At 44.5% G+C, this 18,910-nt stretch overlaps 1 protein-coding gene and 1 long non-coding RNA gene across 4 annotated transcripts in view; one reads left to right on the top strand and one right to left on the bottom strand.

Annotated features, from left to right (window-relative positions):
• The window catches only part of epoa (erythropoietin a), a 46,860-nt gene that overhangs the window by 8,692 nt on the left and 19,258 nt on the right, over positions 1–18,910 (bottom strand). For both annotated transcript variants that reach the window (XM_069915359.1, XM_069915360.1), the window contains exons 3-4: positions 8,834–8,920; positions 3,190–3,351 (exon numbers count right to left, since the gene is read on the bottom strand). In XM_069915359.1, the coding sequence (XP_069771460.1) occupies positions 3,190–3,351; positions 8,834–8,920 (249 nt within the window). The remainder of the gene's footprint in view (positions 1–3,189; positions 3,352–8,833; positions 8,921–18,910) is intronic.
• Positions 13,430–17,658, top strand: LOC138752565 (uncharacterized). Of its 2 annotated transcripts, none has more exons than XR_011350738.1 (3): positions 13,430–13,516; positions 13,986–14,105; positions 17,112–17,658. It is a non-coding gene; the product is annotated as an uncharacterized lncRNA (long non-coding RNA). The 2 variants fall into 2 exon arrangements; XR_011350739.1 differs by having other exon boundaries at positions 13,986–14,230.

Genomic DNA, 18,910 nt, shown 5'->3' with positions numbered 1-18,910 from the left:
CTGTCTCAAGATACCATCACAAAGGACCCCCATCGCCAGAGATCAGGGGTCAATCCACAGGACCATAGAGTGGCAGAGAGGATCACTGGAGTCTTCCTCCCACCACCCCCCCCCCAACCCCCATCAACGTGATGCACAAAGATTCACCTTGAGCACTGCCTGGTATTTCTTACAGTCAGAGAAAGAGAAGAAAAAGGGAGTCCCCCCCAGAATCCCCCCATGGATTAATCTCCAGCACCTCATGCAGCCTCTGCAGCCGCGCACGGCTCCAGTTGAGTTCAAACCGTTGCAAAATCATTGAGGACCCCCTTCCACCCCATGCACAGCATCTTCCAGCTGCTCCTGTCGGGGAGGATCAGAGCCAGCACCACCAGGCTGAGGAACAGCTTCTTCCCATGGACAGTGAGAATGCTAAACAACCAAAGGAACCACTCACACTGACCCTCTGAGACTCTATATTATTTTAAAATATTTATTTATTTTTATTTGAACACTTGTCCTGCATGTGTATCGTTTGTCTGTACGTGTGTTATGTCTGATTGTGTGTCTGCATGTTTTGCACCGAGGACTGGAGAACGCTGTTTTGTCGGGTTGTACCTGTACAATCAGATGACAATAAACTTGAACACAATCTCTTTTCGCTGCTCTCTTCAGGCAGAAGGGATTGGAACCTAATGTTCAGCACGTCTAGGTTTAAGAACAGTTTTTATGCACCAGCTCTCAGGCTCTGGAACCTCCCTGTACAACCCTTGGCCTGACTATAAACTGCTCTAGCTCTACCTAAAGATCTGTCTACATGTCATTTTTTCTCTTGCACAAACTACAACTGTGAATATTTATCAATCCGTATATGTCTTATTCCGTCTTGCATTTGTGGTCATTTAAATGTTTACAATAGTTGTAAATGTGCAGGTTGAGTCGGGGGAGAAGAAGGCGAGTTAACGTTCATTTCAAGAGGAATAGAATATAGGAGCAGGGATGTGATGTTGAGGTTTTACAAGGCCCATTAACCTACACATCGATTCGTTTTTTGAACGGTGGGATGAAACCAGAGCCCCCAGAGAAAACCCAGGATGACACAGGGAGAACATATCAACTCCTTACAGACAGTGTGGGATTCGAACCCTAGTCCCGATTGCTGGTGCCATAAAAGGGTATGCCATCCATGCCAACCATTTTTAAAGAACATGACCAAAAATAAAGAAAAATAGTTTAAGGTTTATATATTCATGCAAGTGAGATTTGTTCAGTGCAGTATTTTTGTCTTTTAAACTGTTTATTCTTAAAGCAGGTGCATTAGCTAGGCTTTGCAAGAGTAAGTCTCAAGCAAACAGAAAATACACTTATCCAGCATCTACCAATCCCCATAGGGGCCGGATACCAGGGGTTTTACTGTGTTGAGGCTTGACACCTACATTATGACCATGATTGAACTTTCTGGGCTCAATAATCTAATTCCAGTAAATCTAATCATGACACAGAAAATTGTTCTTCTTCCAATAAATTGTTGCTGCTTCTCGAGGTCAACATCTTATGGCCCCGGGGCGAGCAACAAGGCGGGTTACGTGACAGTGAGCAGGAGGGAGCCTCATGACATCTTATCCCGCTATCTCTTCCAGTGTCAATATTTGAAGATTGTTGCTGGCTTTAATTGAAGTTATAAGGGCTTCTATTAGAAAGGGATAAGGCAAGGTCAGTGAAACAGGATGCAATATTGTGCTGCACTTGGGTTTGACGGGGGTGGGGGGGGCGGGGGAAAATCAAGGAGAACCTGACAAGAGACTCAATGTTAAATCAATGTGGTTTTACAAGGTCACCAACCTCCCGCCAACCTGCAGTGTTAGAAGACAAGAGTCAAAACAATTAATTATTTTAATCAGTTTTCTATTCTTTATGTTTTTATGCTGCATTTTTCTCTAGGTGCAGAGGATTTACCGAAGCTGACAATGTGGCAGAGGTGAAGGTAGTAACCCTTGCTGCTGGCTAGAATGGTTACCAGGCATTGTGAGGTACAGCGCATTCACACTATTCACATTAATCTGGTTCTCTCTCACTTTCTGCATTTTTACAGCATCTGGCAGACTTGTGTGTTTTGCTGCATTCGGTTGCCCCACTGCTAAATCCCTTTGAGGGATGCCTGCCCTGAAGAAGCTTTGAAGGGAGTGGTGCGAGAGTCTCTGTCTCTCACTGCTCCCTCATCTGCACTGCCTGCCGCTCTCGAGCTCTTTTGTCTGTTGGTCTGTACTCCTCTCCCCTGCCCTTTCTTTTTATTTGGGTATCTGCCTGCCTTTTGCTTAGGCCTGAAACATCGGTGATGTATCTTTGGGCGCTGCGAGACCGGCTGAGTTCCTCCAGCCTTTCAGTGTGTTTTTACTACAATCACAGAATCCGCAGACTTTTGTGTTTCACCCACCTGAAGTAGTCCCTTACCAACCGCAGAGCACCCTTGGATCCTATGTGGTTGGTCAGGGATTACTTGAGGTGGTATATAAGTGGAAAAGAACGTGGTTGAGAACCACTGCCCTCACGGTTGCTCACTGCCTCTCTGCGGCTGAAGAGTAGGACAAACGAGGCCAATGATCTCCTCACTCGGTGTACAACTCAAGCCTACACAGCCAAGGCCCCTCAACTCTTCCTCCGCTACATCAACTTTGGTGCTGTCTTGTGCACCCAATGGTGAGCTCGTTGACTTTATGCTCTTTGCTGCCAACGTCCACCACATGCCTTGAGGAAGGGCTCAGGTCAGTAATATATGGACGCTGCATGACAAGCCGAGTTCCTCCAGCATCTCCGTGTTTCTTTAACTACCGTCAGCGTCTGCAGACTTTTGTGCTTCACTCCATGTGAGCACCATACCTGACGAAGGGCCCAGGCCAGAAACATTGGCCATCCTTTGCTTCCTGTGAACGCTGCGTGACCTGCTGAGTTTCTCCAGTGTGCCTGCGTATTGCACAAATCCTGATCTTGTTACCTTCTGAACATTGGTCTTCAGCCTCGAGAGCTTCATCTTAATGTGGGCACAAACACACCTTGGCAATGCTCTTCTCTTGAAAACATGTAAGGGTTGGTAGTCGGAAGGAGGGTCTCTGCCAAAGCTTGCCTCTACCTGACAATCCCCTCAGAATGGACCCTGTGGCCACCACCCTTCTTCATTCCATTACATTTTGCCCATGCATCTGTACTACTCACAGGTGTAAAGCTCTTCACCATCTGCATGATACTGCGGATGTTACTGTAGCTTCTTTCTACAACGTACAGCACATTGCCGTTGACTGTCAAGTTCTGCGCCTTCTGGACCGCAGCAGCAAGCAGCTTGAGACCACCCTGGACCTCCACGGCTTTTGTTGGCAACTGCAGAGAAACAATAAAGGTTAGAGGAGGGGCAAAACAAGACGCCGTGGTTGGAGTAAAAACACAATGCTGGAGAAACTCAGCTGGCCCAACAGCACATTTTCTATACCAAAGGTAGAGACCACACTAGGAATATTGTGATCAGTTCTGGTCACCTCATTATAGGAAGTATGTGGAAGCTGTGGAGAGGGTGCAGAGGAGATTCACAAGGATGTCACCTGGATTGGGAAACAAGTCTTACGAAGAAAGGTTAGCAGAGCTGGGACTTTTTTCTTTGGAGCGTAGAAGGATGAAAGGAGACTTAATAGAGGTCTACAAGATTCTGAGAGGTATAGATAGGGTGGATGACCAGTGCCTGTTTCCAAGAGCAGGAATAGAAAACACCAGAGGACGTCTGCACAAAGTGAAGGGAGAGAAGTTTAGGGGATACGTCAGGGGTGTTTTTTTTACACAGTTGTGAGTGTCTGGAATGCCTTGCCAAGGCTGGTGGTGGGGCATTTAAGAGACTCTTAGACAGACACATGGATGGAAGAAAAATAGAGGGTTACAGGGTAGAGAGGGTTTAGTACTTTTTTTTAAGGAATATATGGGTTGGCACAACATCTTGGGCCGAAGGGCCTGTACTGTGCTGTTGTGTTCTATGTTCTTACTTAACCAATGTATCGGGTCTGGAGTCTTTATCAAGGTTAGAGGAGGGTTGGAGAAATCAGATTCAGGTTTATTGCCATGTTATTGTGGCAGCTGTATAGTGCATACCAAGGGGAATTACTATGAATTATATTTCCTTAAATACACTATTTAAAAATAAATAATTAGTGCATAAGAAAAAAAAAATGAGGCAATGTTGTTGTCCATTCAGGAATCTGGTGGCGGAAGGGAAGAAGCTGTTCTTGTGCCGTTGAGTGCTCTTATTCAGGCTCCTGTACCTTTTCCCCAATGGTAGCAGAGTGAAGAGGGCATGGCCTGGGTGGTGGGGGTCCTTGAGGATCGAGGCTGCTTTCTTGAGGTACCGTTTCTTGGAGATGTCCTCGATGGCGTGAAGACTAATGCTTCTGGGTGCTAGCTGAGTTAAGAACTCTCTGTCACCATTTTCACTCCTGTGCGTCGGCACCTCCGATCCAGACAGTGATGCTACTGGTCAGAATGTGGTCCTCGGTTCACCTCTAGAAATTTGCAAGAGTGTTTGGTGACATACCGCATCTCCTCAGACACTTCATGAAATCCAGCCTCTGGCGAGCCTTCTTCATAATTGCATCGACATGGAGGCCCCTAGATAGATCTTCAGAGACTCCCAGGAATTTGAAGTTCTTGACCCTCTCCACTGCTGAGCCCTTGAAGAGGACTGGGTCATGTCTGCTAGTTTTTCCTCCCTAAAGTTCACTATCAGACACAACCTCACTTTGTCTCTTCTTTTGCACTGATTTATTCACTTTTCAAAATGTAGTTTGAAGCAATTTTTTGCATTTGTAATCCTAACAAACACACATCAACAAATTGCATGACACGTTCGTGACAATAAATTCTGATTTTGATTCGGAATGCCCTACAAAAAAAATGACAGATGCACACTCTGATTTTCTCACCGAATATGTGTGCAATACTCCAGACCTTAAAACAAGATCATCACCCTACTGGCATTCGAATAGCTAGCTTCGTGGACAATCCATGGATCGGAGGTCAATCAACTGGACCATAAGAGCGGCTGAGAAGATCACTGGACTCTCCCTCCACCCACCACCCCCCCTCATCAATCTACTGGAATTGTTGTCTGAAGTAGACATGCAAAATCCCTTCCACCCCCCCCACACAGCATCTTTCAGCTGCTCCCGTCGGAAAAAAGATCCAGGAGGATCAGAGCCAGCACCACCAGGCTGAGGAACAGCTTCTTCCCACGGGCAGTGAGAACGCTGAATGACCAAAGGAACCGCTCACACTGACCCTCCAAGACTCATAGTTATGAAACAGTATTTATTTATTTATTGTATAGATAAATACGTCCTGCATATGTATTGTTTGTCTGTATGAGGGTTATGTCTGTTGTGTGTCTGTGTGTTTTGCACCGAGGACTGGAGAACACTGTTTCATCAGGTACACTTGGATGACAATAAACTTGACTTGATTTAGCAATCATGAAAGGTCATTTTTATGAATGGATCAGCATTAACTTCTCCATGCACGATTTCCCTTTGTTCTTTTGTCTGATTCAATGTCCCTTCTGATAAGTTACTCCACAATTTTTAAAATGTTACACTTTTTGACATACAGCACAGTATGGCCCTTCCGGCCCATGAGCCCATGCCGACCAATTGCACCCAATTCGCCTACAACCCCTGGAATGTTTTGAAGGGTTGGAGCCCCTGGGGAAAACCCACACAGGCACAGGGAGTAGGTGCAAACTCCTTACAGACAGTGCAGGATTTGACCCCTGGTCCCGACCGCTGGCGCAGGAATGGCGTTGCACCAACCGCTATTCCCACCATGCCACCCCCCCCCATAAATCTATAGCCTTTTTGTTCATATCCTTGTTTTGCTTACTTGCTCTGCGATTCTTGAACCTTCATTTTCGTCAGCAATGTGGTCAGATCAGCCCTTTTGATTCCTTTGCTAATCTCAAGAAATGGAATGAGGTCAACTTTTTCCTCATAACTGTGAAGCTTGGAGTGGCTGCTGTCCATGACCTTTCATGGCAATCAGGTCCTTCAAATAGTTCTGTCATCAGCTCCGCATACCAACACTTCATCAAGCCATTCCACATCTTCAACAACAGCTATAAAAAACCTTCATCAACTGCTTTTGTAGCCCAACATTTAATTATCATTAACCCATAGCGGCAGGCTGGATGACTTTTTATCAATTTATCATCTCGCAGGTTGATCAGATGGGATGCTGGGCTTCATTAGTCGTTTGGGAGTCGAAAGGTCATGTTACAACTCTACAAATCTTTGGTGAGTCCACACTTAGAAGTGTATTGTGTTCAGTTCTAGGAAGCTCTGGAGAGGGCGCAGAGGGGATTTACCAGGATGTTGCCTGGATTGGAAAATAATTCTTATGAGGCAAGGTTAGCAGAGCTGGGACTTTGGAGCGAGAAGGTTGAGAGGAGACTTGATAGAGGTCTAGAAGATTATGAGAGGCATAGACAGTGCCTGTTTCCCAGGGCAGGATCAGCAAACACCAGAGGACATTGGTACAAAGTGAAGGGAGGGATGTCAGTGGTACGTTTTTTTTTAAACACAGAGTTATCCCTGGAATGCCTTGCCAGGGATGGTGGTGGAGGCTGAAACATTAGGAGCATTTAAGAGACTCTTAGACAGACATATGGATGGAAGAAAAATAGTTATGAGATAGGGAGGGTTTAAGGAATATATGGTTCAGCACAACATCGAGGGCTGAAGGGCCTGTACTGTGCTATAGTGTTTTATGTTCTAAGCCTCAAAAGCTCTGCTCTATCAATCCCAAGACTAGACACATCTTTCCCTCTTCTCCCCTCTCTGCCCTCTGCAGGGACCGCTCCGACTCCCTTGTCCACTCCTCCCTCCCCACCAATCGTCCCCTTGGCACCTACCCCCTGTGACTGCAGAAGGTGCTCCACTTCCACCCACACCTCCTCTCTCAACTCCATTCGGGGCCCCAAACAGTCCTTCCAAGAAAGATTCGCTGGTGAATCTGCGGGGGTCCGTCTACTGCATCCGGTTGTCTCCTCCGCATCGGAGAGACTGAACGCAGACCGGAAGATCACTTTTTGAACACCTCACCTCTGTCTGCTGCAATAGCATGTATCTTCCAGTGGCCACGCATTTCAAAACACAGAAATGCTGGAGGAACTCAGCCAGTCTCGCAGCGTCCCTGTCCTCAGGGTGCGAATGAAAAAAGTTGGGCAGAATTAAAGGTTGGTGAAAGAAGGCAGAAGAATGGGAGGGAGGAGGAGTTCAGACCAACAGACAAAAGGTGTTAATTGGATAGGATAAGAGAAGAGGTGAGAATTGATTTTGGCTCTGTGATAGGAGACAGAGGGGAGAGAGATCGAGCTGGGGGAAAGACGACAGGGAGAAGAAGATGGGAGGGGTATAATGTAAACCGGAGAAGTCAATATTAATTGGCCTGTTACTGTGCTGTATGTATAATTTAATAATTTAATTTAATAATAGTAATTCTGCCACGGCCACAGAAAAAGAATCTAGGCTTGTATGTGATGTCACGCATATACTCTGACAATAAATCTGAAATCTAAGTGGATGTCCTTCAATCCTGAAGTTGTGCCCTCTTGTCCTAGATTATTCCACCACAGGGAAACAACCTTTATATTTACTCTGTCCATGCCTTTCAACAATCAAAATGTTTAAGTGAAGTTTCCCCCATCCCCCCCCCATATTCTCCTAAATTCCAACGCGTACGGGCCAAGAGCTGTCAAACGCTCCTCATGTGAAAACCCTTTCATTCCCGGAGTCATCCTTGTGATCCTCCTCTGAACCCTCTCCAATGTCAGCACATCCTTTCTTAAATGAGGAGCCCAAAACTGCTCACAATACTCCGCCTGAGGCCTCACCAGAGCCTTATAAAACCTCAACATCACATCCCTGTTCTGATATTCTATGAATGATGCAAAAGCACAAAATTGAAACGGTTGAAGGGTACCCTTTAGTAACAACCTGACAGCTACACAGTTGGTGTGGGAAATAGAAATAATTGTGTTCAGAGATAAAGGCTACATATTCTTCACAATTGGGAATTATTCATTCACTGAGTGGAACCGGACAGGCTGCAGGCACTCGTGGGCCAAAATGGCTTGTTACCATCTAAATTTAAAAGATCACAGCTGATGTTCAGGCTCACCATAATCGTCATAACATAACGTAATAGAGCATCACTTTTGCTCTCTCTCTCTCTCTCTCTGACTGTGTGAGCCACTAGGCAATGCTAATTACAATCTTTGTCCGCCTTATGGCAGTTAATATTACATTTCTGTTTTATTACATGATAATAAATAGTATCTGATCTCTTCAAAGTCCCTGTCATTCCTCTAATCACCTATAATTGGTTCTGGGCCAGATGTCCCTCCAGATATTTGCATTCATTGGAGGTTCCCTCAACCACCCCTCCTCCCCCCCCCCCCCCATTGATGTGATTTACCAGGATCGTCCTCTGAAGAGGGCGCGCAAAATCACTGAGAACCCCGCATGCAGCCTCTTTCAGCTGCTCCAGTCGGTGAAGAGATCCAGGAGGATCATAGCCAGCACCACCAGGCCTCATAAGGAAAAGTTTCTTCCCACGGGGAGTGAGAATGTTGAGAACCCTCCAAGACTCTACTATTTATTAAGCAACATTTATGAATACTTGTCCTGTGTATGTATCATTTGCCTGTATGTGTGTTATGTCTGGTTGTGTATCTGCGTGTTTTGCACCGAGGATCAGAGGACGCTGTTTCATCTGGTTCGACTTGTACAATCAGATGACAATAAAGTTGAATTTGAACTTGAACACTTACGTCCTTTTCTGCCCATTCTCTGTAGCTGACACTGGTTCTTGGAAGGGTGAAATTTCCTGGGAGCGCGCAGTTCTCCTCACACCGTTTCTAAATGGAAAATATATTGCAATGAAATAAGGATCAGGTTACTGCCCAACCTATCAAAGTTACTTCCTGCAGGAGACAAAATATGCAAAAATACAAGTAGCTAGGAATTATCGGCAGGGCTGGATGTCCTCCATGGAGTGAGAAAGGAAGGCATTGCTGGCACCAATTTCCGAATCAGCATCAGGTTTATTGGCACTAACAAGTGTCACAAAATTTGTTGTTTGGCAGCAGCTGTGTTGTGCATTACAATTGCAAAAATTGTAACTGTATTACAACTGTATAACTGTAAATGTAACTATTACAAAAATTGTGCATTACAGTTGCAAAAGTTGTGATAAATTACATTTCCTTAAATACATTATTGAAAAATAGATAATTAAATTCAGATCATTGTCTCTTGCCTCAGTTGTGAAATAGTAGATTCAGATTTATTGTACATACATGACACCACATACAACCCCTGATATTCCTTTATCCTGCGGGTGACGCAGAATTACCTCTAATTGGTAGTGCAAAGAAAAACTGTACACAACGTGAACATGTAAATAAACAAAGAACTGTAAACAGATAATTAATGTAAACAAACTGACTGTGCAATACAGAGAGAACAAAAAGAAAATCAATAAAGTGCACAAGTAAGGGTCCTCAAATGAGTCTGTGATTGAGTTTATCGTTGAGGAGTCTGATGGTGGACAGGGAGCAGCTGTTCCTGAACCTGGTGATTTGAGTCTTGAGGCACTGACACCTCTTTCCCGATGGCAGCAGTGAAAACAGAGCATGACCTGGGTGGTGCAAATCCTTGATGATGCCTGCTGCTCTCCGATGGCAGCGTTCCCTGTCAATGTTCTTGACAGTGGGGAGGGTTTTGCTTGTGATGTCCTGGGCTGTGTCCACTACCTTTTGCATGGCTTTACACTCAGGGGTATTGGTGAACCCGCACCAGGCTGTGATGCAGCCAGTCAGCGCACGTTCCACCACATATCTGTAGAAATTTGCCAGGGATTTCAATGTCACATCAAACCTCCTCAAACTCCTGAGGAAGTTTGATGATACCTTGATGAAGGATTTAAATCCATGCATCCCTCAAGGATAGTTAAGAAGGCCTATGGGTTGCTGGGCTTCATTAATAGGGGATTGAGTTCAGGAGTAGAGAAGTCATGTTGCAACTACAAATCTCTGGTAAGACCCCACTTGGAGTATTGTGTTCAATTCTGGTCACCTCATTACAGGAAGGATGTGGAAGCTGTGGAGAGGAAGCAGAGGAGATTCACCAGGATGTTGTCTGGATTGGAAAATAAGTCTTATGAGGCAAGGTAAGCAGAGCGGGATTTTTCTCTTTGGAGCATAGAAGGATGAGAGGAGACTTAATAGAAATCTACCAGATTATGAGAGGCATAGATAGGGTGGACGGCCAGTGCCTGTTTCCCAGGGTAGGATCAGCAAACACCAGAGGACATCGGTACCAAGTGGAGGGAGGGAAATTTAGAGGAGTCATTGGGTTAAGTTTTTTATGTAGAGAGTCGTGGGGGCCTGGAATGCCTTGCCAGGGATGGCGGTGGAGGCTGAAACATTATGGGCATGGATGGATGAAAAATAGAGGGTTTAGTACTTTTCTTTTAAAGAATATGTCGGCTTTCTGCACCAGTTGAACTTGACACTGCAAAAATTGAGCAGATCTAAACCAAAGTTAGCAGATCAATGTTTTAGATGCAGCGCTGAGACAGGAACCTTTGTGCAGGTGACCTGGACGTATATCAAGGTGAGGCCCATTTGGGTGGAGCTAGGCCAAGCCCTAGGGAAAATCAGAGTAAAGAATTTCCACAGGATCCTGAGTTGTTCCTGTTGGGGAATATAATGGACTTATGGCTTACAATGAAGCCGTCCAAATTCCAAATCCAATTTGTAATGATCGCATTGGCAGTGGCCAAGAAGTGCCTAGCGGTTCTCTGGAAATCGGATTCCTGTCTGAATGTCATGCACTAGAACATGGAAACGCAAGCCTGGGTTCCCCGGAGAAAATCACTTACAACTTGAGGAAAAATATACGACACTTCCAAAGAAATTTGGCAACCATATTTAAATTTCGTGGTAGCACGACTATAAGTAGACCGTTGTGCCTCGCCGCCCTTCCTTACCTGCCTACCGTTTGGGGGGGCATGGGGAGCCCAACTCATCCCGACCAGGTAAAGTCAAGAAAATGGCATGGCTGATGCCGTGTCATGACAAACCCACAAAATCCTGATGTGTGTTCCGTCCCTTTATTGTGAACATCTTCACTGTCCTGTGTAATTGTGATCAGTTAAACATCCAGTGTCGAATATGGGCATTGGGGAGGAAGGGAGATAAACTCTGCAGAAACTGTATAAAATGGACAATTGTAAATTTTCGTCAACGCTGACCATGTTAACATTGATACTGATATTGTTGACAACTGTTTAAATTTGAGTCTGGAAAATCATAAATAAAATATTGAAAAAAAAGGAATATGTGCCAGCACAACATCGAGGGCCGAAGCGCCTGTACTGTGCTGTAGTGTTCTGTGTTCTAAGCGCGAATCGTTGCAACGTATCTTCATCTGTGCTGTTTGACCTGGTGAGATTCTCCAGCATTTTGTGTTTTTACTTCAATTAGTGTCTGCAGACTTTGGTGTTTCATATCTTGAATAAACTTGCCTTCAACCTACTCACTAATAGGTCCTAGTGTGCCTGGACTGTAGCTATTGGGAATGGGGGGATTAATCCAGGCCGGATCAGTATAAATACAGCAAAGCTTTTCCCTTAGAATTGAAGCAAAATAGCCATCCCATCGGTTATCTTTCTCACTTTGTGTACGCGAGCAGTAATGCATCCAGGCCTCCCGTCTAAGGATCAGAGCTCAGAGAAATAGAATGAGCCATGGTCTAAATAAATGCAGGAAACTGAGTGGCTTTCTCATACACATCTCAAACTCTTTTCCAGGAGATAAGCCCACCCACCACAATCCCCTTCTTAATTTCTCTTGTATTCCTCAGTTTCCCTTCTGTGAACTACTCTGAGATGCTGTTCCCCGTGATGGAACCTGCATTCATCGGCGCGAATCTAAATTGAATTTCTCCTCCACAAATCCTGGACTGGCACTTATCAGAAACATGCAAAACATGTATTTGTCCTTCCTGGATCTAAAGTTGACAGCGGGGAAGGTTTTCAAAGGTTGCAGAGGGATGTGGACCAGCTATACAAATGGCAGATGGAATTTAATGCAGACAAGTGTTACATTTTGGAAGGACAAACCAAGAAAGGATGTACACGGTGAACGGTCGGGCACTGAGGAGTGCGGTAGAACAGAGGGATCTGGGAATACAGATACATAATTCCCTGAAAGTGGCGTCACAGGTAGATAGAGCTTTGGGCACATTGGCCATCATAAATCAAAGTATTGAATACAGGTGGAGTTGGGATGTGATGGTAAAATTGTACAAGACATTGGTGAGGCCAATTTTGGAGTATGGTGCGCAGTTTTGGTCACCGAATTACAGGAAAGATATCAATTAGATAGAAAGAGTGCAGAGAAGTTTTATTAGGATGTTGCCTGGATTTGAGAAACTGAGTGACAGGGAAAGATTAATCAGGTTAGGACTTTATCCCTGGAGCATGGAAAAATGAGGGGAGATTTGATGGTGGTATTTAAAATTATGAAGGAGATAAACAAATTGGCTTTTTCACTGAGGGGCAGTGAGATATGTTAAGGGTGAAAGGGGAAAGGTTTAGGGAGAACATTAGGGGGAGGAACTTCTTCACACAGAGAGTGGTGGGAGTATGGCAAGAGCTGAAGTGGTGAATGTAGGCTCAATTTTAACATTTAAGCAGAATTTGGACAGGTACATGGATTGGAGAGGTATGGGGGGCTATGGACTGGGTGCAGGCCAGTGGGACTAGGGAGAATAATATTTTGGGACCCACTGGAAGGGCCAAAGGGCCAGTTCCTAAGCTGTATTAAATTAAACATACAGCAATGGTAACATGCCATTTTGGCCTACGAGTCTGTGCCGCCCAATTAACCTTCAACCTACAGTACGTTTCAAACAGTGGGAGTGAACCAGAGCCTGCAGGGAAAACCCACACAGACACGGGGTGAACGTTCAAACTCTTTACAGACAGTGCGGAATTCGAACCCCGATTGAAGGTGCTGTAAAGGTGTTTCACTAATCACTGCGCCAAATGTTCTGCCCTTGTTTTATGGATGGCAGAGATTGAGGTGCAGAGGGAGTGATTTCCTCAGGGTGGGGTAAAGGTGAAGCAGGTGGATTGGATGTGGTTTTCTAAGAAGGGAGAGAAGGAGTAAATCAGGAGTACATCAGTAAATGTAACAGAGTTAAAAAAGGGATTTAATAATTTCTATTCTCAATTCTATATCTGTGAATTTTATGTCAATGAGTTACTTGTATTTATTGTCATTTTAATAATGTTTCCGGTGGGAATGAGTTTGGTAGTGCACATCTCTTGTGCAATTCCTAAACCCCTCCCTTCCTGTCTCTTACACTGCTGATGCCTTGCTAAGGGGAGAAGATTGCAACTGGGCTATTTTAAATGTTTTCCTCATTATATCATCAATCTTAATGTATATTGTTCATTACTAATATCATTATGCTCTAGTTCGTTTTATATTGTTTTAATCAATAATGTAAGCTTTGTGGATGTTTTTATCTTACTGGTGTTTTGACTCTATTACCTTGTGCTGGACATGGGATCAACGTAGCTTTGCTGAGATTTCCCAGTGTAAATTCTGTATGATTCTAGCAAGTTAATTTTTCTATGCAGTTTTTTAAAACTTGTCCACCAGTTGACACTGTTTTCACCTTGTAAATATCGTTTTTTTAAATAGTTTGAAAATATTTTAAAATTCAAAATGTTTTTCTGGGTTCTCAGCTAATACCTGTAAACATATTGAAATGTTAAAATAAAGTGTGTTGTTGAGGAAAAGAATGAATGGGAAAGACATTGCTGTTACCTTGCAAGGGATTGAAGGGAGATAAAAGGTAAAAAAAACCCAGAAGACAATGGTCATTTTATTATTTTGTCTTTTAAAGGAAGCGAATAAATGCTGGAAAACAATTCCATAGTCCTCTCTTCTACGCCCTAAGCAAACCCATTACAAAAAAAATAGAGATGTTGGAGGAACTCATCCGGTCTCGCAGCATCCACAGGAGGTACAGACATTTCGGGCCTGAGCCTTTCTTCAAGGTATAAGTAAAGAGCAGGCAGGGGGAGGGGCACAGGCCTACAGGAAGAAGGTGTTAATTGGATACAGACAGAGGGACAGGAGAGAAGGAAGGTAAGCATTGATTGAGGGAGAGGGGGTTTGTTTTTGGGTCTATGGAAGCAGAGCTGGGGGAAAGGGAGAGAGACTTATGGATGGGGGTGGGGGTGTCACGGAAACTGGTGAAGTCGATGTTATGCCATCCAGTTGGAGAGAGACCGAACAGAATGTGAGGTATTGTTCCTCTAATTTGTGGGTGGTCTCAGTCTGGCAGTGCATGAGACTGTGGACATGCACCCACAGCCAATGTTGCATCGCAGAGATAGATTGGATTGGTGGGCTGATGGAGAGTTACTTGACAAGGCACTGTAGCAATGGCCAGGCAGACCATGGTTTTAATGCAGGTAAGGCTGGATTGATACATATGGTAAAACACACACACACACACACACACACACACACACACACACACACACACACACACACACATACACAGAGATGCTGGGGGAACTCAGCAGGTCTCGCAGCATCCATAGGAGGTAAAGAAATATTACTGACGTTTCGGGCCTGAGGGGTGAGAAGGTGGAGGGGTGGGTGGGGGGGTGGGGGGCGGAGGGGAGGCCAGACCAACATATAAAAGGTGTTCACTGGATATGATAAGAGGAAAAGTGAGAAATAATTTGGGGTCTGAAAGGAGACAGGAAAAAGGGAAGAGAGAGAGAGAAACTAGAGGCAAAGAGATGGGGATGAAGATGGGGGAGAGTGGTGCTAACAGAATTAGTCTAAAATAATTACTCAGCAAATCTGTTGTTTCAGTAAAACACAGAGGCTTGCAAACAAACATGAGGAATATTCTCAGCCAAATACTTAACAACGCTACTATGAAATTCCTCTCTCTGCTATTTTAATAGAGGTGTTAACTGTCTTCACAATAACCAGGTTAAGCATTTGCAAAAATTGTGGGAAGTGGAATATGATACATGCTCAGTGACACCATGCAAAGATAACTAGAGTCACTCATTGCTGGGGCATGTTCAGTCTCATGTAGTTGTACGATGACAGAACTGTCTTGAACTCCTTCTGCTCTCATCATTTGCATGATGACTGTGGAGGGTGGGGAGAGCAGAGAGAGGTGGGTAGCATGTTCTGGAAGGAGAGCCACATGCTGGGCTGGTATACGTGGCCATTGAGATAAACCTCTGTTGTCTCTGTGTTCCTGTTTAGTTTCTAAATTAGAGGTAGAGTGTCTCCGTCCTTGAAAATGACCATTGTCGGGATTGGATACAGTGGGGCTGATGTACATATACAACATTCTCTGACATATGTCCAAGTTCCATTCACATCTCGAAATGGATGCGTTGGATGTATGTTACAATGGCATATACTCCCCACACTATCAGTCCCCACTCTGAACCCACTGTCCTGTGCTCTCCCGACATTCCACTATCAGTCCCCACACTGATCCCACTGCCCTGTGCTCTCCCGATATCCTATCAGTCCCCACACTGATCCCATTGCCCCGTGCTCTCCCGACACCCTGCTATCAGTCCTTACTCTGATCCCTCTGCCCCGCTCTCTCCCGTCAGCCCGCTGTACCTGAACAGCATTCTTTTATCCTGAAACTAATGTACACAATCTGATGGTCACTACTGTATGCACACAGCCATTAGCACTGGTGCACGTAAGACCAAGTGTAATATTTATATTTACATATATATGTTTTTCAAAATTTCGGTTATATGTCACATAGGTCCTAAGTTGGGGAGAGGCTGTAGTGTCAAAAAGAGGAATTTCTTGGAAGCATTACTTGCAGGTCTCCCATGAATGTGGTCTTTTCATTTTGGGAGGATAGTACAGTCTCAATTAGAAATTATCAGGGCTATAAACCACAAGAAGCGAAACACGAAAGTCTGCAGATGCTGTGATTGTAGTAAAAACACACCGAAATGCTGGAGGAACTCAGCTGGTCTCGCATCGTCCAAAAGAGGTTAAGATACACACATTCCTCCCCCTCCCATTCTTCCCTCGTCACCAGCCTGGTAATACAGGCCCCTTGCTTGCTCTTCGCCTACACCTCAAGGAAGGGCTCAGGCCCAAAATGCTGATTATATATCTTTACCTCCTGTGGATGCTGCGAGATTGGCTGGTTTCCTCTGGCATTTCTGTGTTTTTATGGAAACCACAAGCCCCAGCCAGCCCTTCCACCCAGAATGCTCTCAGGCTATGAACATCAGACCATAAGGAATAGGAGCAGGAGTCAGCCGTCTGGTCCATCGAGCATGCTCCGCCATTCAATGAGATCATGGCACATCTCCACGGACATGCCTTTTCCCCATAGCCCTACGATGTAAAAATATATTTACTGAGGTTGCCTCCACTGCTTCAATGGGCAGCAAATTCCATAGATTCCATAGGGGAAAACCAGTTCCTCCTCATCTCCGTCTTAAATCTACTGGCCTGGATCTTGAGGCCACGACTCCTAGTTCTGTTCTCACCTACAGTCCTCTGTGGCATTGGAGCAGTCCCTGATTATTGTAACACAGAGTCTGGCCACTGCTGGAAAGAAGCCTAGAGGTGCTGGTCTTTCTGCCCGAAGGGAGCAGTGAGAAGAGGTTGATGTCTGACATTCGTGAGTGATAGCCAGTGTATGAATCTTTTGATAACGCTGGAGGAATTCAGCGCAGCATCCATAGGAGGTAAAAGATATGTTGCCAGTGTATATATCTATATTGCCTTTACCTCCTGTGGACGCTGCGAGACCGGCTGAGTTCTTCCAGCCTTTACTGCACGTTTTAACTATAATCATCGCTTCTGCAGACATCCGTGTTTCACAATTTGTTTTTATGTCTTTGGGAAGAGCAAAGATGCAAAGTTTGGGATTCTGAGTTTACGTTTGTTACAAGTGACCGAGTACAAGGAGAACAGATTAACTGGTTATCTCTGTTATTGCTCCCAGCCGTGGACAGAGCACAACTTGCAGAGTTAAAGGATTACGATGAAAAGGAAGATCAATTGGCAAGAAGCAAGGCCAGTCTGAATGCTTTGCTGTGCGCTCCATTCACACCCAAGTGTCAGAATCATTTTTATCTGAAGAATAGCTGTTAAAAGGACTTAAAGAGACAGAATGAAAATCATGCAATCAATTTGTAACTTGGTTAATGTACCAGAGCTTTCAAGGTTACTTAGACCAGCTGTTCTCAACCTTCCTGTGGTTAGGATGCTGCTCAAAGTTTATGGGGCCCCTTCCCCAAGTTTAGTTGGTTTCTTCCATACTTAGGGCAGCACGGTTAGCATTAAGGGGTGGCACGGTTGGCGCAAAATTATCACAGCGCCAGCAATCCAGTGATGTCTGTAAGGAGTTTGTTTGTTCTCCCTGTGTCTGCGTGGGTTTACCCCGGGGGCTCCATTCAAAAATGTACCAGGGGTTGTATGTTTTTGGGCGGCACGGGCCTGATACCGTGCTGTCCATCTAAATTTAAATATGAAATTTAAAACTTCTCTCTTGCTCACTACAAAAAAAAATAAAATAAATTTATGATTTCAGTCCATGGCTCTCCTTGTATGTGCCTGCTGCGATCAATAAGTTCTTTGTAAATCTACGTAAAGATGATTTGCCCTTCTTGGGTCAAGTGTCAACTGGTTGGGTCAGGATTCTGGAAGAACTCATGTAATTTTATGGGATACACAAAAAGATTAGCTACTACCAAATATCGTCCAAAATATTTAACAAATCAAGGTAATGGATTAGCATAACATTATGGCTAGCAGAGTGCTTAGTGCAACGCTGTTACAACACCAGCGATAAGGGATCGAATCCTTACTGTCTGTAAGGAGTTGGTACGTTCTTCGTGGGTTTCCACCAGGGGCTCTGGTTTCCTCCCACTGGAGGCTGTAGGCTAAATGGGCGGCATGGGCTCGTGAGCCGAAATGGCCTGCTCTTGTGCTGTATGCCTAAATTTAAAATCTGAAGCGGGTGTCGACACCATTGGGGGTTTCTAATCACCTCTCAGCAAACCCGGAAGATTTGTATGCTTTATGTGCTTTCTCCAGGATTTTCACGAATCCAAGATTGTATGTGTGGATAAACAATGGTTCTCCACAGCGTTCTTGTGCCTTCCTGAAATGGTTGAGCTTTAACAGTGCATCTGTTGATAATAGAACCTTAGGAGACTTGCGAATATTTTAAATTTTCTCTCAGTTTCTCTTCAGGACATTAAATCACAGAATTAGTGCCTTTTTTGTTAAAAAAAAAGGTATTCTTTTGAAGAAAGCATTTGGCTTGGCCATTTCCAGAAGTAGAGATTGATAGGCAGTCAATTAGCCTATGGGGAGAAGGCCGGGCAGTGGGACTGAATGGGGAAATGGATCAGCTCATGATTGAATGGTGGGGTAGACTAGATGGGCTGAATAGCTCATTTCTGCTCCTATGTCTAATGGTCTAACATAGTTGTGAACTGGTAAAAAATAGTCTTATTCCTTTTGCAGAATAACAATAGAGAATCAAATGGATGGCAAGTTATCAGGAGGTGTTTAGTCTAAACCTTTACATTGTTAGTTCAGGAGCTTAACTGTTCCTAATCTTTGAATGGAGTAAGCCATAACTGAGTTCACCTTTATTATTTTTCCCTCCACACTCTAACAACCAACTACAGCAAAGACATCAAAAAGATTGAAAGAGGGCAGAGATTTAATAGGAGGTTTGCTGGGATTTCAGTAACAGGGTTCGGACTTTATTCCCTGGAGTGTAGAAGAATG

This window comes from Narcine bancroftii, chromosome 2, assembly GCF_036971445.1.
Source record: "Narcine bancroftii isolate sNarBan1 chromosome 2, sNarBan1.hap1, whole genome shotgun sequence".
Taxonomy (NCBI): domain Eukaryota; kingdom Metazoa; phylum Chordata; class Chondrichthyes; order Torpediniformes; family Narcinidae; genus Narcine; species Narcine bancroftii.
The sequence above is the reverse complement of the archived record's forward strand: the minus strand, read 5'-3'. Positions and strand labels throughout refer to the sequence as shown.